The 17,198-nt window shown below is 49.5% G+C and overlaps 1 protein-coding gene and 2 non-coding genes across 3 annotated transcripts in view; 2 read left to right on the top strand and 1 right to left on the bottom strand.

Moving 5' to 3' along the window:
* Positions 1-13,808: 13,808 nt before the first annotated feature.
* Positions 13,809-13,891, top strand: TRNAL-CAG (transfer RNA leucine (anticodon CAG)). Its single transcript has one exon. It is a non-coding gene; the product is annotated as a tRNA-Leu (tRNA).
* A 180-nt stretch (positions 13,892-14,071) lies between these two features.
* Positions 14,072-14,154, bottom strand: TRNAL-CAG (transfer RNA leucine (anticodon CAG)). Its single transcript has one exon. It is a non-coding gene; the product is annotated as a tRNA-Leu (tRNA).
* A 669-nt stretch (positions 14,155-14,823) lies between these two features.
* LOC141996477 (C-C motif chemokine 17-like) overlaps positions 14,824-17,198 on the top strand; it is a 30,756-nt gene continuing 28,381 nt past the window's right edge. The window contains exons 1-3 of the mRNA XM_074968520.1: positions 14,824-14,931; positions 15,726-15,790; positions 16,867-16,952. Of these exons, the coding sequence (XP_074824621.1) occupies positions 14,889-14,931; positions 15,726-15,790; positions 16,867-16,952 (194 nt within the window). The 5' untranslated portion in view covers positions 14,824-14,888. The remainder of the gene's footprint in view (positions 14,932-15,725; positions 15,791-16,866; positions 16,953-17,198) is intronic.

Raw genomic sequence — 17,198 nt, 5'->3', positions numbered from 1 at the left:
TGCTGGAAATAAGGTAGCAGCTCTAGCTAGCCAAGCTTATCCCTTCAGGTACCTAGTTACCTGCTCCAGAGAGGTAGCCGTGTTAAACAAGGAGGAGTCCTTGTGGCACCTTCCAGACTAACACATTTATTTGGGCATAAGCTTTCCTGGGCTAAAACCCACTTCATCGGATGCATGCAGTGGAAAATACAGTAGGAAGATCTCTCTCTCTCTCTCTCTATATATATATATATGCACAGAGAGAGAGAGAGAGAGAGTGTACATGAAAAGATGGGGGTTGCCTTACCAATCCTAAGGAGACAATTCAATTAAAGTGGGCTATTATCAGCAGGAAGAAAAACCACTTTTGTAGTGGTGATCAGGGTGGCCCATTTCAAACAGTTGACAAGAAGGGGTGAGTAACACTGGGGGGGGGGGGGGGGATTAGCATGGGGAAATAGTTTTTAGTTTGTGTAATGACCATTCCACTCCTAGTCTTAACTCAGGCCTAATTTCATAGAATATCAGGATTGGAAGGGACCTCAGGAGTTCATCTAGTCCAACCCTCTGCTCAAAGCAGGATTAATCCCCAGTTTTTGCCCCAGATCTCTGAATGGTCCCCTCAAGGATTGAACTCTCAACCCTGGGTTTAGCAGGCCAATGCTCAAACCACTCAGCTATCCCTCCTGTCCAGTTTGCAAATTAATTCCAGTTCTGCAGTTTCTCCTTGGAATCTGTTTTTGAAGTTCTTTTGTCGAAGAATTGCCACTTTTAAGTCTGTAATTGAGTGTCCAGGGAGGTTGAAGTGTTCTCCGACTGGTTTTTGAATGTTATAATTCTTGACATCTGATTTGTGTCCATTTATTCTTTTGCATAGCGACTGTCCGGTTTGGCCAGTGTACATGGCAGAGGGGCATTGCTGGCACATAATGGCATATAGCACATTGGTAGATGTGCAAGTGAATAAGCCCCTGATGGTGTGGCTGATGTGGTTGGGTCCTATGATGATGTCCCTTGAATAGATCTGTGGACAGAGTTGGCAATGAGGTTTGTTGCAGGGATAGGTTCCTGGGTTAGTGTTTTTGTTGTGTGATGTGTAGTTGCTGGTGAGTATTTGCTTCAGGTTGGGGGGCTGTCTGTAAGCAAGGACTGGCTTGTCTCCCAAGGTCTGTGAAAGTGAGGGATCGTCCTTCAGGAGAGGTTGTAGATCCTTGATGATGCGCTGGAGAGGTTTTAGTTGGGGGCTGAAGGTGACGGCTAGTGGCGTTCTGTTACTTTCTTTGTTGGGCCTGTCCTGTAGTAAGTGACTTCTGGGTACTCTTCTGGCTCTGTCAATCTGGTTCTGTCTCTCTAAATGGATCCAGTAGGCTTGTCTATCTAATCTATCCCCATCCACCCTATCTCTCTATCTATCCCTCCATCTCTCTATCCCTCCCTTCCAGCCATTCTCTCCTATTGCACTCTAATCCCCTGTTTTATTCCAATCCCTGTTCATGGTGATTGTTTTTGTCAGTGTCACAAGTTCCTGTTCTGTCTGGAGTGACTTAGAGCAGTGGCTCTCAACCTTTCCAGACAGCTGTACCCCTTTCAGGAGTCTGATTTGTCTTGTGTACCCCCAAGTTTCACCTCACTTCAAAACTACTTGCTTACAAAATCAGACCTAAAAATACAGAAGTGTCATAACACATGGTTAGTGACAAATTGATGACTTTCTCATTGTTACCATATAATGGTAACATAAATCAATTGGAATATAACTATTGTACTTACATCTCAGTGTATCGCATATAGAGCAGTATAAACAAGTCATCGTCTTTATGAAATTTTAGTTTGTACTGTCTTTGCTCGTGCTTTTTATGTAGCCTGTTGTAAAGCTAGGCAAATCTCTAGATGAACTGATGTACCCCCGGAAGAGATCTGCGTACCCCCAGGGGTATGTGTGCTCCTGGTTGAGAATCACTGTCTGACTTAGAGGAGGAGTAAAGGGCCTGTGAGAAAGCAGGAATCCTTATTAAAGCCCAGAGCTGCTGACACTGAAGTGGCTGGCAGTTTTTTCATTGACTTCAATGGGCGCAGGATCAGGCCCATAAATACTTGGCACAATAGTGTAAATAACAAGTAGCATGAAGAACTTTTGTGGGGGGGAAGCATATGCAAGGCAGTTGCGGTTTACACCATATTTACAAAGTTTTCCTGGGTATCAGAATCCTTCTCTGGTCAATGTGAAATGACAATTTTCAGATATGGGGGTCTGCTTCTGATTTCAGGCAGGCTGGTGTAAATCGGGAGTCACTGGGGTAAATCAGTGGAGTCACACCAGTCTCCAACTGGCTTAAGCAAGAGCAGAATAAGGGTGTTTGTATAAAGCCCACTGGCACCATATCTAAGCAAGGTTTGCAAGAGAGCTGCGCACTGCAAGAGAGACGGATAGTACTGATAAGAGAGGACGAAATCCTTTTGCCTTCTGCTCTGAAGGCACGGGTACATTTAAACATCTCATTCCAAACGTTTTCCCGGGAGCACTGGGAAGTCAAAGCATGTACGGGGACTGTGTCATCGAGACGTTCTTGAAGGGCCCCATGCTGCTTCCACTAAAGTCAATGGAAGAATTCCCACTGGCCTCCCTTGACTGCTATAAAACTGTGAAAAGGTTTGCTCCAAATTAGCAGTTTGCTGGTGCCAGCTACAAACGGCAACATTGACAGGCAATCGCTGCAAAATTACAGAGCACGTGGTGTTAGTTAATTAGTTATATGGTGTCCAAAGTGTGCTACAAAGAATAGAACGATCCACCAGTTGCCAGTCGTTTGTCTCCAGTTGAAATCATCATACCTCATGCTCACTTGGTGTAAAACTATGTAGTTCCCTGTAAATCAATTATAACAATATGCACCAGCTGGCACAGTGGGACTTCAGAGTGGCAAGATCATTGCAAGTCTTCACGTTGCTTCCATATGGAAATATTTGAATTGCTTACCTATTGCTAGCTAGTTAGCTGTCTCTGTCTCTAATGTACGCAATCCTAGTATCTCCGTACGACATATCACCATCTGTCATTTCTGCAGAAATACAGATATGATTGCAGCTGACAGTGTCTTTGGTGCCAGGCTGTGCCACAGACTCACAACAGAAAGGCCAGTGGGTTGGGGTTATCACTGTTTGCAGTATCCTTCTGTCCTTCCAATTGCTTATCTCAACAGGGTAGGAGTCCAAACGGCACCCTTAGGCCTTACAGCCTTTTTAACGACTGTGGCCAGAAGGGTGCTATATGTTATAGACCTGCAAAATATTATTATTATTACTTTGTTATAATTATTGGGACCCAAATCCAGCTCTCTTTACACAACCCTGTAGGCAATCAATGCTCCTACTAACTCCTACAGGAGTATTGTTTAATTAAGAACAGAATCAATGCAATGGGGTTTGGTTATAGAATCATAGAATATCAGGGTTGGAAGGGACCTCAGGAGGTCGTCTAGTCCAACCCCCTGCTCAAAGCAGGACCAATTGTTGGTCCATTGTTATCACCATGCCTCTAGGTTCCTCCGGGGCACTCCTTAGGAGGACATACCTGCATCTCCAACTCCGGCTTCAAGCCCCGATGCCCACGGTCTCTATTTTCCCTTGGCAAGCTCACCCTGGAGAGCCAGCTCCCGAAGTCCTTACTCAGCCAGAACTCCTGTTGAAGTCAGCCTCAAGAAACCTACAGGAACTGTATTGTTAGTGAAGACGCTTCTGTGCTGATGAGAGAGTGCGAGAAGCTCTCCTGCCGACATGGTGCCGTCAGCACTGGGGGTAAAACGCTACAGGTGCAGGGCCGCTGTAGCGTTGTATGTGAAAACAAGCCCTTACAAATCCAGGGTAGCAGAAGTCTTTGCTGAATGGGGAAGGCCAGAAAGAAGACAAGGTGCCCTTTGATGTAGCATTCTCCTCATGGGCCTGACCCCAACCTCTCTCTCCCCAGGGCTCTTCTTCCCTTCCCCTCCCCATGGAGGATTCTTAGATCCTAATCTAGAAAAGAGAAAACGTCTCTAAAGCCAAATGCTCAGGACACTGTAGGCCAAGGTGTGGCTTGTATCGTCAAGCTTCCTGATGGCTCTGTTGTTTCTCTTGCTGATGAGCTCCCAGGAGGCGAGAGGTAATGGATTCCTCTGCCTTTCTGTCCATTAAGGGGTTTGCTGATTAATGGTTCTCAGTTCTCTGCCTAATAAAGTCACTGGGTCTGATTCTGCTTTGACACCAGTTGTAATTCCATGGGCTGCAGTGGCATTACCCCTTAACACCAAGTGACAGCACAATCCGGTCCATTGTCTTTCTGTGGCCTTGCCTGGGGATCTGATGGGGTAAATCTAACATGGCAATGGTAGGCCTGCTCACAGATAGAAACACGGAGACTGCTCCCCCTGCTACTTACAAGTTGGCAAAACAGGAATAATTCCATTGAAGTCACTGATGGAGAAGTGCAAGTGAATTCAGAGTCATACCCATACATTCCAATCATAGAGACTTGAACCCTCGCTGCAAAGTTCAGATCTGTATCCAAGTTGGAGGGATTTTGATCTGGGGTTCTTGTTCAAACCTATCACTATTTATACCCATTAGCACAGCCCAGTGATGAGTGCAAAGGCAGAAAGCATTTAGCCCAAAGGCCGTTTGACCTGAGCACCTGTCTGTTCTCCGCACTGCTCACTGCTCTGTGGACTGTGGGCTCAGGCCCCCCAGCCCCTGGGATCCTGGACTCAATGGAAGCCATTTCAGCCCTGGATGGAATTTACAGCAGCTTCAGAGGCTGCAAAGGTCAAGAATCTGGTGGTGCACTCTGCCCACCCCCCACCTGAGGGAGGGCGTGGGAAACTGGTGTCGTAGAGCCAGTTATGCTGGTTTTGCACCACTTGAGAATTCCCCTGAGTGAGGGGGAGTCCTTGGCTGCCCCTTTAGGGCAGCTTTCCCACTCCTGGTGATGCTGCCGTGGTGCAAAGCAGATGGCACAATGGCTGAGGATTGGACCCCGTGGGCTCAAATCTCTTCTGATTTACACCAGTGTGACTCAGGAATAACTCCACTGCAGCCAGTGGAGTGACATCACAGTGTTAAACCTGTGTGAATGAGGCCTGAACCAAGTACCAGGGGCCAGCACTTTATCCCACTGGGAGCAGGCTGGGGATGTGTAAGAGCAGAAAACCCATTTCCCAGAGAAGTGAGCTCAGTCAAGTGTGTCAGTTCGCATTCGTTACCAAGGCTGAACAATCCCAGCAAGTAAGGGAGGTAAAGGCAGAACGAAATATTGGTTATGGGCTCGAGTCTCTAAAGGCTGCTCCTGTGGAAACAAACAGGCATTTAGCCCTTGATTCAAAGGGAGCAAGATTGGACCCTTTCACTGGTGTCAAGCTGCTGTGACTCCATCAATGGCAGGTCACACTGGGGTCAAGCTGCAGTGACTCCATTGATCTCAGGGGGAGGTCACACTGGGGTCAAGCTGCAGTGACTCCATTGATCTCAGGGGGAGGTCACACTGGGGTCAAGCTGCAGTGTCTCCATTGATCTCTGGGGGAGGCCACGCTGGGGTCAAGTTGCAGTGACTCCATTGATCTGAATGGCAGGTCACACTGGGGTCAAGCTGCAGTTACTCCATTGACCTCAGGGGGAGGTCACACTGGGGTCAAGCTGCAGTGACTCCATTGATCTGAATGGCAGGTCAGACTGGGGTCAAGCGGGAGTAAGTGGCAGGGGAATTAGGCCCAACAGCGACTATAGGGCCAAAGTAAGATTTTTTTAAAAGTGGTTGGGAGAAATGTTGATCCTCAGGATGCAGGCTCTCTTCCTGCCTTGTATTCTAGCCACGTCCTCCCGAACAGGCCCCATTAGAACAGAAATGTGTTTAAAAGCAAAACATGCATCATTTTTGATATCCGTAACTTCCTGTAGCCCCTTCCACTTTCCTCGATCTGATTTTTTTAAAGCCTTTACATCCAGTATTATTACTCTCCACCATTTCTTGTTGGCTGTCGCTGCAAAGGTAGCTCTTACTTGGCAGCTTGACGGGCTAGCATGAGTTGTTCTGAGCCTGGCTTTATTGGGTGAGGCTCCTTCCCCATCCCCCCCGCTGAGAGATTGATATTGGCTCACTGGTGTTCGTGTGTTTACATTCCTAACTCAGTTCTTTTCTCACGGAAGGGCGAGGCGAGTGGCCCCAGGGTTCTGCATTGTTCATATCACCGTGACAGAGAGCTAGTTGTAGCGCACAGGTCAATGAGGTTGCTGCGGGAAGACTGCACGTTTGAGTGAAGTTAATTAATCTGTTTCTGTTGAGGGGATTACTGATACCTGGATGACAGGTTTCAGAGGGGCAGCCGTGTTAGTCTGTGTCAGCAAAAACAACGAGAAGTCCTCGTGGCACCTTAGAGACTAACATGTTTATTTGGGCATAAGCTTTTGTGGGCTAAAATCCACTTCATCCGATGCAGTGGGTTTTAGCCCACAAAAGCTTATGCCCAAATACATTTGTTATTCTCAAAGGTGCCACAAGGACTCCTTGTTGTTTTTGCTGATACCTGGATGGTAATTGCTGGGTTCATGAGACAACTGGCTCAGTAACTGGGAGGGTATGTCATTGGGATTAGGAACAGGAAGCAAAGGGAGGAGAGAAATCTGAGGAAGGCTCCTCCTCCTGCTGTGCGCCTGTATTGTGTCCTGCCCTTCTTGGATACCGAGGGATTAAAGGTACCTGTGGTAAAAAAGAAACAGACTGTGTGTGTTTGTGAGTAGGAGACCACGTAAACAGGCTAGGCAGCGCTGCTTAGTGGGTAGCTGCAGACGCACCCATGTGACAAGTACCAACGACGGGAAATTGGAAGGGGTCTTTAATAGTGATTGTGCAAATAGAGAGGCTTCTTCATTCACAGAAATAAAATGGCAAGATACACTCCTGAAGTCCTTTCTTAGGTAAACATCCCAATGACTTCAAGGGGAGGTTTGCCTGAAGAAGGACTAAGTAAAGTCTAAAGAAGGACCTTAGGATTGGGTCTCCAGGCCTCAAGGCAACTGTAGCTATAGTTGTTTTCTTATTTGATTACACATTTTCAGATGAAGATAATGAATATCCACACCCACAAAACTCCTAGACTATAGGGTGTAACTGTCCAAAGAGCAACTAAGTCTGCTTCAGTCTGGCAACTTGTTAATAAAGGATCTTATCTTGCAAATGTTACTCACATGAGTAGGATTGTTCATGCCACAAAACCAGCCAAATTAAAATGAGGAATTAGATGTGCATTTTTAACCGGGAGTGTGATTAATCATTGGAACACACTGCCTCGGGAAGTGGTGGATTCTCCAGCACTTGATGTCCTCAGAGACAGAATGGTGTCTTTCTGGAAGAACTGCTTTAGCTAAAGACAAGTTACTGAGGCCAATGCAGGGGTAAGTGGGTGAAAGTTAATGGTTGGTGATAGACAGGAGCTCAGACTAGGTGGGCTAAAAGTTGTTTCTGGCCTTAAATCCAATCAATCTGTGACAGTATCTCCTGGCTGGCTCCCCATTAAGTATTGAGTCCAGTTCAAGGTCTCTGTCCTGATATTCAAAACCTTCCATTGGATTGACCCCAGAAGCCTGTGAGATCACCTCCCCCTCCACAGCTATGACCTCCCTCAGAAGCTCCATTCTACTAGAACAATGAAAGTATCAGCCAGTAGCTGAAGGCTCATGAGTATGTCAGACTGTGGAAATTCCTTCCTGTGAGAGAGGAGTACGATCACAGGCTTGACCATTTTCAGAACAAATTGCAACCCCTTTCCCCACCTTCAACATAGCTTTCCCTAAGTAGCTCTTCACACGCTTAGGGCTTGGTCTGAACCATACTGAAGTCAATGGAAAGACTCCCAGAGATACCAGTGGGCTTTGGATCAATCTTTTACTCTTTTACTGGTTTACGGCTTAAAAGTTCAGTCGATGTAGCTACGGTGCTCAGGGTGTGAAAAATTCACACCACTGAGCGCCGTAGTTATGCTGACCTCACTCCCAGTGTAAACGGGGCTAGGTCTGTGGAAGAATTCTGCTGTCAGCCTCGCTAACATTGCTCAGGGAGGTGGATTATTTACAGTGACGGAAAACCCCCTTCCATCATTGTAGGAAGTGTCTACACTACAGCAGGAGAACTCCAGCATTATAGCCGTGCTGCTGTCGCACCGGTTGTATAGACGTGGTCTTAGTCAATCTCACCCTCTGAAATTCACTCCTAAAAAAATATTTCTGGCTAATTAGATTTTCTCCCACATGATAAAGCTGGTTGAGATACAAGCAAATATTCACTGTACGTGATATAATGGTGTTTCTAATATCCGTGGCCACAAGGAGGCCTAAAAAGCAACAGGTCCGTTTGATGCTTGAATGGGCCTTAAGTAAATATTATACAAAACTATGGCGAATGGCCAAATTCTGTCCTGTGGGAGCCTCACGTGTCTTGTGTTCCGAAGATCCTGTCACCAGGGGCAGGAGTTCAGGTGGCAGCTGGAGGTACAGCACGCAGAAGTGCTTGTATTGGGAGGAGCAGGCTGGCCATGTCCCTAGCCAGCAGACCATGATCCACTGTAGCCGTGGTGCACCAGCCAGCATGGAAGAAGCCGTTCCCCTTCTCTAGTGCTCTACAGGGAGCTGTTCTATGGCTATGTGAAGAGAGAAGTATCCCCTCACCCTCTTCCCGCTCCACCTCACCCAGGCAGCACATGGGATTGCACCCTAAAATTCACCTTGGGGCGCTGGAGGCTTGCGTGTCACTCTGGAGGGGACATGCTGGCCATGGGACCCCCTCAGTGGAATTGCAGCCCTTTAACGGACTGACGGATGACACGTTCTGGACATTTTAGATCACGCCTTTCCCTCCTCTTTAGAATTGTCTTGGAATCATTGAGCACCCCAAAAGGTTCCTTCCATCCTTTGGAGAGAGGTGTTTACTTGTAAAAGCCCTAAAGGAAGAGAGAAGCCACACAAAGGTCTTGCTGCTGTAGCTAAAGAGCATACGGTATAGAGTTAGCAAATACCATATTGCAAAGCACAGGAACATATCCTAGAGGAGAGGGGGAAATAGCCCTTGGCTGGGGTGTTGCTGAATGCTTAGAGTTGGGGATCAGACAGTGAAGAGTGGGATGGATGGGATTTTCCCTGCTAACTTCGCCAAAACAAATAAATGACTGCTTGGGGACGAGTGATGTGTCATAATCCAGAGCCAATTGGCTTGTGTTCGGAGTGGGTAGCCTGGCTCTCTCGTTTCCACAGTCTCCACTCTCTGATCCTGCCAGCCTTCTGTGCACACGTCACCGTGGAGTTACTCCTGGTTTAACTCACTGGCCCTGATGAGGTCCCACCAGCATGAAGCGGGTGTAAGTGAGCTAAGAACCAGGCTCACTGTTTGTACAGCACTCCGTGAGCCAGGTCCCGCTGAACCTCAGCCCACAAAGCCAGCCTGTTGGTGACCTAGTTGTGGAATTATGCCCCCATATTCTTCATAGAGGTATGATTATGGCAGAACAATGATGTATTTTATGCAAGATAAGGTATGTGAGAGGTCATTGGAAAGGTTAAAAGAATGAGGAGTCCTTGTGGCACTTTAGAGATTAACAAATTTATTTGGGCATAAGCTTTCGTGGGCTAAACCCACGTACTCAGATGCATGGAGTGGAAAATACAGTAGGAAGATATATATATACACACAGAGAACATGAAAAAAATGGGGGTTGCCATACCAACTCTAATGAGACTAATCAATTAAGGTGGGCTATTATCAGCAGGAGAAAAATATTGGAAAGGTTATGATTTATGGAATATGATTATCCTATTTGTATGCGTGTATCATTTTTGTATCTGAAGTTAGGAATATTGTCTATGCATCTATTACAAAAGTGTTTACACCTGGGGAATGCCCACTAGAAGAATGCAATTAGTTTAGACGGCTCACTGGGAAGGGTCATTAAGGAGAACAATAGACCTTAGATTAGAAGATGCTAATCTCCCACCAGGAAGCCTTCCTGGGGACTTTGCAAACAGGCTTTGTGTTATGGCTGCAGAGACATGTGACCAAGACACGTGGTACGGGACTCCATGATAATACTGGTTTTTTCCCATTTACCGGGGTGGGAATCACACTGGGAGACAAAGGATTCCCGCCGTATGCAAAGACTATTTAAGGCAGGGGAGTGACATCATCGTGGTTCGTTCTTCATTGACTCCCCGCCCAAGAAAGAGGAAACACCTTAGAACAAAAAAGACTGGACTAGGGGAGAAGGGCTGAGCCCAGGCTAGAGGGTTGTCTGGCCTGTGAAAGGAATATCTGGAGTTTTAAGCTGCAAGCAAGTGCAGTTTGCCTTCAAGAATCTCTGCAATCTGCCTAAACCAACATTTAGGGTGAGAATTTGCTACTTATAGCCAGTTTCTTTAGTATCATAGAATCATAGAATCATAGAATATCAGGGTTGGAAGGGACCCCAGAAGGTCATCTAGTCCAACCCCCTGCTCGAAGCAGGACCAATTCCCAGTTAAATCATCCCAGCCAGGGCTTTGTCAAGCCTGACCTTAAAAACCTCTAAGGAAGGAGATTCTACCACCTCCCTAGGTAACGCATTCCAGTGTTTCACCACCCTCTTAGTGAAAAAGTTTTTCCTAATATCCAATCTAAACCTCCCCCATTGCAACTTGAGACCATTACTCCTCGTTCTGTCATCTGCTACCATTGAGAACAGTCTAGAGCCATCCTCTTTGGAACCCCCTTTCAGGTAGTTGAAAGCAGCTATCAAATCCCCCCTCGTTCTTCTCTTCTACAGACTAAACAATCCCAGTTCCCTCAGCCTCTCCTCATAAGTCATGTACTCTAGACCCCTAATCATTTTTGTTGCCCTTCGCTGGACTCTCTCCAATTTATCCACATCCTTCTTGTAGTGTGGGGCCCAAAACTGGACACAGTACTCCAGATGAGGCCTCACCAGTGTCGAATAGAGGGGAACGATCACGTCCCTCGATCTGCTCGCTATGCCCCTACTTATACATCCCAAAATGCCATTGGCCTTCTTGGCAACAAAGGCACACTGCTGACTCATATCCAGCTTCTCGTCCACTGTCACCCCTAGGTCCTTTTCCGCAGAACTGCTGCCTAGCCATTCGGTCCCTAGTCTGTAGCGGTGCATTGGATTCTTCCATCCTAAGTGTAGGACCCTGCACTTATCCTTATTGAACCTCATCAGATTTCTTTTGGCCCAATCCTCCAATTTGTCTAGGTCCTTCTGTATCCTATCCCTCCCCTCCAGCGTATCTACCACTCCTCCCAGTTTAGTATCATCCGCAAATTTGAGGCACCTCTCACCCAGCCCTGAGATGCTGCGGTGAGAGAGAGCTGGGGGGAGTCCTCTCTCCCCACCATAGCCCCAGGGCAGCCTGCACCCAAAACCTCTCATCCCTGGCCCCACTGAGAGCCTGCAACCCCCTGCACCCCAACCCTCTTCTCCAGCCCTGAGCCCCCTCCTACATCCCACACCCCAAACTGCTCATCCTCAGCCCCAGCCCAGAGCCCTCACCCCCCTGCACCCCAACCCTCTGCCCCAGCCCTGAGCCCCCCTCCCACATTCCGAACCCCTTGGCCCCACCCCCGCCACACATCACCTCCATATTGGTGCACATAACAAAATTCATTCCACCCGTGGATGTGAAAAAAGAGAGGGGACACTGGGCTGCTGGGTCACAGATGGCCTATTTCTAATTGCTCATCAACACAGTCCAAAAGGTGAGGCAAAACCTAATTGTCAACAAACTCTTTCCCACCATTTGTTCTTTCAACCACAGTGGGTGCGGGTCTGCTCCAGGGGAAACCCCCGGTCTCAGACTGCAAGCTCTTTAGGGCAGGAACTGTCTTTTTGTCCTGTGTTTGCACAGTGCCTGGTCTGTGACTAGTGCTCCTATGAATTAGCACAATACTGCTATCCACAGCCCGCTGCTCCTTATAAGCAAAGTCCTGTACACAAATGATTGTCAGCTGGTTTGGATTTGCTGAAATTGCGCATTATGGCCCTGGTGCAACAAGATACTTTAGCAAGTACATAATGTTAAGCAGATGAGTAGTCCCATTAACTTTAGTAGGATCACTCAGTCCCGCACTTGTTTAAGTACCTTCCTGAATCAGGGCCTCATTACATTCAAGTGGTACTAGATGGCCATACCTCTCCATCCCATCCCAAATGTCTGTGCTCTTCTATACAGCATATGCACATCTGACCCTCTCCCATATATTCTTTGTTGTCTGATCTTTGTCCTCTCCGACACATAGATAGTCAACATGTTCCATACGCTCTGTGCAGCCTTGTATATTAAGATCATTGTTATTAAAAATATTTAAAGGTGCCCATGATGCAGTGGCAGGGAAAATATTCTTTTAATACCAAATACACGACCATGCTATACCACTATTCAGGTCAATGGGAATATGCACAACAGTAAACCCTACATCTGGGAGAACATGTCCATAAGCCTGTATGCCACAAACAATAGCTAACGAGCACCCACATATGGATAAGTCAGGCATGTGCATGTTTGGGCCAGGGCCTTAATGAACAAGAATCAATACCAAATAAAAGTCACTGCCAAACAAATGAATTAATAAAAATCAATGTTGATTTAAGAGAACTATTAAATACTGAATAAATAAGTGAACACTCCATGCAACGCACAACCTGTGCAACTTGTTGCCAGGGGATGTGAAGGCCAAAAGTATAACTGGGTTCAAAAAAGAATTAGATAAGTTTATGGAGGATAGGTCCATTAATGGCTATTAGCCAAGATGGCCCAAGACCATCCAGCCAAGATGGCCCGAGACCCTCCACCCTATGCTCCAGATGTTCCTAAAGCTCCTCCTGGCAGAAGCTGGGACTGGACGACAGGAGATGGATCATTTGATAATTACCCTGTTCTATTCGGTCCCTCTGAAGCATCTGGCACTGGCCACTGTTGGAAGAGAGGACATTGAACAAGGACCGTTAGTCTGACCCAGTATGGCTGTTCTTATGTTTAATAAAAAGGGCAGCCCCTGGGCCAGCAGCAGAAGTTTGGGTGTGTGGGAGGGGGCTCAGGGTTAGGGGCAGAGGGGTTGAGGGGTGCAGGAAGGCCTCTTACCTCGGGGTTGGGGGCTCCCAGGCTCCCACTGGCATGGCACTGCAGCTCCTAGGAGGAGTGACCAGCGGGCTCCGCGCGCTGCCCGCGCCCACAGGCCCCGCCCCTGCAGCTCTCATTAGCTGCAGTTCCCGGCCAATGGGAGCTGCGCAGCCAGCGCTTGCGGCGGGAGCAGCTCGCAGAGCCCCCTGGCCCCTCCGCCGCCTAGGAGCTGCAGAGACACGCGGAGCCGGGTAGGGAGCCCCTGTCAGCCCCGCCAACCCTCCCCCCCCAGCACCCGCAGGGGTCCCAGGCTGTGCACCGCTGCCCCCCCTCCCACACCCGCGGGGGCCCGGGCCCCATCCCCCAGAACACCTGCGGCCCCTGCCCAAGGGTCAGTTAGGGGTACAGAGTAAAAGTCACGGACGGGGCACGGGCCGTGAATTTTTATTTACTGCCCGTGACTTTTACCAAAAAGACCCGTGACTGGACCGTAGCCTTAGTGATAAGGCCCCAGACACCGGGGTGAAATACAAAGGAATACAGACTAAAGAGGAAGGCTGGGGAGGGTCTCCTCCGGCCTCCTCAGCCGCCCCTCCCTGGCTCAGAGGAGAAGGAAGCTGCTGCTTCCCAGGAGCCGTGGGAAAGACCCCAGACACCTGTTGCGTGTGAATATGACAGAAGGCGGAGTGCCCCTTTGCACTGAAGTCAGGATGGCCGAGCGGTCTAAGGCGCTGCGTTCAGGTCGCAGTCTCCCCTGGAGGCGTGGGTTCGAATCCCACTTCTGACAGAGCTTTTTCTCTTTTCTCCCCCCCCCCCCCCTTTGAAAAGCCCTCTGTATTTCAGAGCGGTGCCTGTGCCCGTAACCGGGCAGCGCGGGGCACAAACGAAACAGCAGCGGTCTCAGCCCCGGTTCTCTGCGCTCTGGGAGCCGGGGCACCCGCAGCATAAAAACAAAAGAAGCTCGCTTTGTCAGAAGTGGGATTCGAACCCACGCCTCCAGGGGAGACTGCGACCTGAACGCAGCGCCTTAGACCGCTCGGCCATCCTGACAGCCCTGACCGTCGGCGACCACCCGTGAGTAGAAAAGCGCCTTAGCCTCCGCGCAGCCGCACTTTGGCTTTTAAGCCCCCAGGGAAAGTCTGCGCAGCCGCGCTACGCTCGGGCCCGGACTCCGCGCAGCCGCAGTCCGACACCCTCCCCGCGAGTGCAGGCGGGGTCGCCCGAGGCCCCGGGTCCTCACGGGCCCCCGGGGGCGATGCCGGTGGGGTCTGACCATGTGACCGGCCCCGGCCCCGGCCCCGGGCTCCCCCTTCCCCGGTCCGGCCCCGCCTCGTCCCTCCGGCCGGCCCCCCCGGCTCCGTTCCCCCCCCCCCCCGTCCCGGACACCCCCCCCCGACTCCCTTCGCCCCCCCCCCGTCCGGACACCCCCCCCCGGCTCCTGACACCCCCCCCGGCTCCCTTCGCCCCCCTTTGTCTCCCTCCGTCCGGGCTCCCTCCGGATTCTCTTCGCCCCCCACCCCCGGCTCCCTTCGCCCCCTCCGGCCAGCCCCCCCGGCTCCCTTTTCCTCCCCCCGGCCCAGACACCTCCCCCCGGCTCCCTTTGCCCCCCCCCCCGGTCTGGACACCCCCCAGCTCCCTTCGCCCCCCCCTCCCCGGCCCGGACACCCCCCAGGCTCCCTTTGCCCGGGCCAGGCCGCCCCCCCCCCGGCTCCGTTCACACACCCACCCACTCCCACCGGCTTCGGCATGGCCTGGACCCGTTTCCCCCCCTCCCGCCTGTCTGCATGAGCCGGCTGCAGCGTGGGGGTAGAGTGGGGTCTAGCCCAGGTGTGGACACGCTTTACAGGTGTCGCTACGTTATCAGCGCGTGGCTGCCCCTGCCCGGCTGATGAACTGTGTGAGGCCTGGGCTGAACGGCGGTGAAAAATCCCCCTGACCTCGCCCCCGGGGCGGGCCCAGCTGGTTGGGGGATGAATGAGTCCATTGGCTTGGCGCCTGGCTGTGGGGAGGTGGGTTTCCTACAGCAATGGACAAACCCCTTCCGTCGCTGTAGTCTGCACTGCAGTTACTGCTGCGTAGCTATGGTACTAGCTTTGCAGCTATTGGCCACGTAGTGTAGACGGGCCTAAGGCACCTTTATCCCAATATGACTGTGTTCACGCCAGGTGCTCTGTCGGTATCACTAGATCGGTAAAAATCACCCCCGTAACCAACATAGTCGTATTGGTACCAAATCTGTGTGTTGAGCAGGCCTCACTGCATTGCCCCTCACTGCCTACCGCACTGCAAAGTGATGAAAACGCCAAACCAGGTCTACACTAGGCAGAGATTTGTCAGTCAGGGGGGTGAAAAAACCACACCCCTCCAGCCAACGTTGCTATGCCAGTAACACCCCGAGTGTAGACGCAGCTATGCCGGCAGAAGAGAGCTTCTGTGGGCAGAGTTAAAGTGATTTGGGGAGGTGGTGGTGTTGTACCAACACAAGACCCCCCTCTGTGGGCACAGGCTGTGTCTACACTAGGTGGCTATGTCTGTGTAGGTGTACTGGTATAGCTGTAGCAGAAGAGCATGTGTAGTGTAAACTAGCCCACAGTCTTTAAAGCTATCCTTTTCTGTTTCAGGTGGCTGTTTCCCAGGCCGGGCATCCATTTCCCCTTACAGATCAGTTGATCTTTCCTTGCTGAAGGTATTATTTGTTGCCTGAACACTTTGGATCTATAGTTGTATTGTTTAATCTGTCCGTCCCCTTTCAAAAGTTTGTCTTCCTGCTTCTTCCCTCACATTCCACTGATGATAATATGGCTGGCCTAGTTGAGCTACACCTTCACTAGCCTCATAATCACTTGTGCAAGTACTTTTTTATCCGCTGTTTATTTTAAGGCATTTTTGTATTCAAACACAAGAGCAACGTGCTGGAACAAGACTAAGGAGAGTGTTACATTTCTGTGCTGCAGTGGGACTAACGTACCCAGTGGGAACATGATATACAGCACAATCAGTCCTCTTGTTTGGCAGTTTTGGGCCAAAGAGACATGTACAATTCTAAGAGAGACAATGAGAGCTCTGTGAAGCTCGAAAGCTTGTCTCTTCCCCCAACAGAAGTTTGTTCGATAAAATACATTGCCTTGGACACCTTGTCTCTCATATCCTGAGACCAACACAGCTACAACAACACTGCAGATGTATTACACTTCACATCAGACATGCTGTAGAAATATTAATTACTTAATTATGATTATCCCTATTTTTATAGCTGGGGAAAATGAAGTATAGAGAAGTTGACTTGCGTAAAAACCACACAGGGAGTCAGTATCAGAACTGAGAAAGGAACCCGGATCTGTTAACTGTGCCAGCCTTTTGATCATTCTTACGCTGTCTCTGTTGTTCGCGGCCTCTGGAATATTTGTTAGCAGTTGTATAGTGTGTCAAGCTTCCAGAGATTTATGGGAGCATCTAAATGTTCTGTATTTTTGTGGGCAACCTTCCTGTGGTCTGGTCTACACTTAAAAGTTTTGCTGGCATAGCTATGTCGGTTAGTAATGTGGAAGAAATCACACCTGTAACGGACATAGCTATTCTGGCAAGAGACCTAGTGTAGTTATTGGGGGGGGGGGGGGAGTCCTTTTGCCAGTACAGTATAGCTTATTTCTTTTGGGGAGCTGGTATAAGCTTTAAGCTATAATGGCAAACCCTGTCTATTGTGAAGACAAGGCCTCAGTGTCCCTCTGTGGCACAAATTATTCTGTCTCTGTTCCCCCTTAGGAGTCAAAATCAGAATGGAGGTACTTGGGCTTGATCGCTGGTGACGAGTGGTCTCTGTCTGCAGCTCAGGAAAGAGCAGCTGTACAGTAAGGGCTTTGTCTGCCTTTTGTTTGCACTGCAGCACCAGATTTTGTTGTGTTAACTTTCCCAGGACAACTAGGTTCCAGATGTTACTGAATCATGAAGCTTGTGTGGGGAGGTTGCCAGCAGCTCTGCGATAAGGGTGTCGTGTGAACTGATGTGCTAAGTGGGGAAATCATCCACTGAAAAACCCAGCTGTAGGACCAAGGCATTGCCTCTCCAGCAACTTGGGAGCACGTCTTGGCTCAGAA

This window comes from Natator depressus, chromosome 12 (genome assembly GCF_965152275.1).
Source record: "Natator depressus isolate rNatDep1 chromosome 12, rNatDep2.hap1, whole genome shotgun sequence".
Lineage (NCBI taxonomy): Eukaryota > Metazoa > Chordata > Testudines > Cheloniidae > Natator > Natator depressus.
Note: the sequence above shows the minus strand (reverse complement) of the source record. Positions and strands in the feature narration are given on the sequence as shown.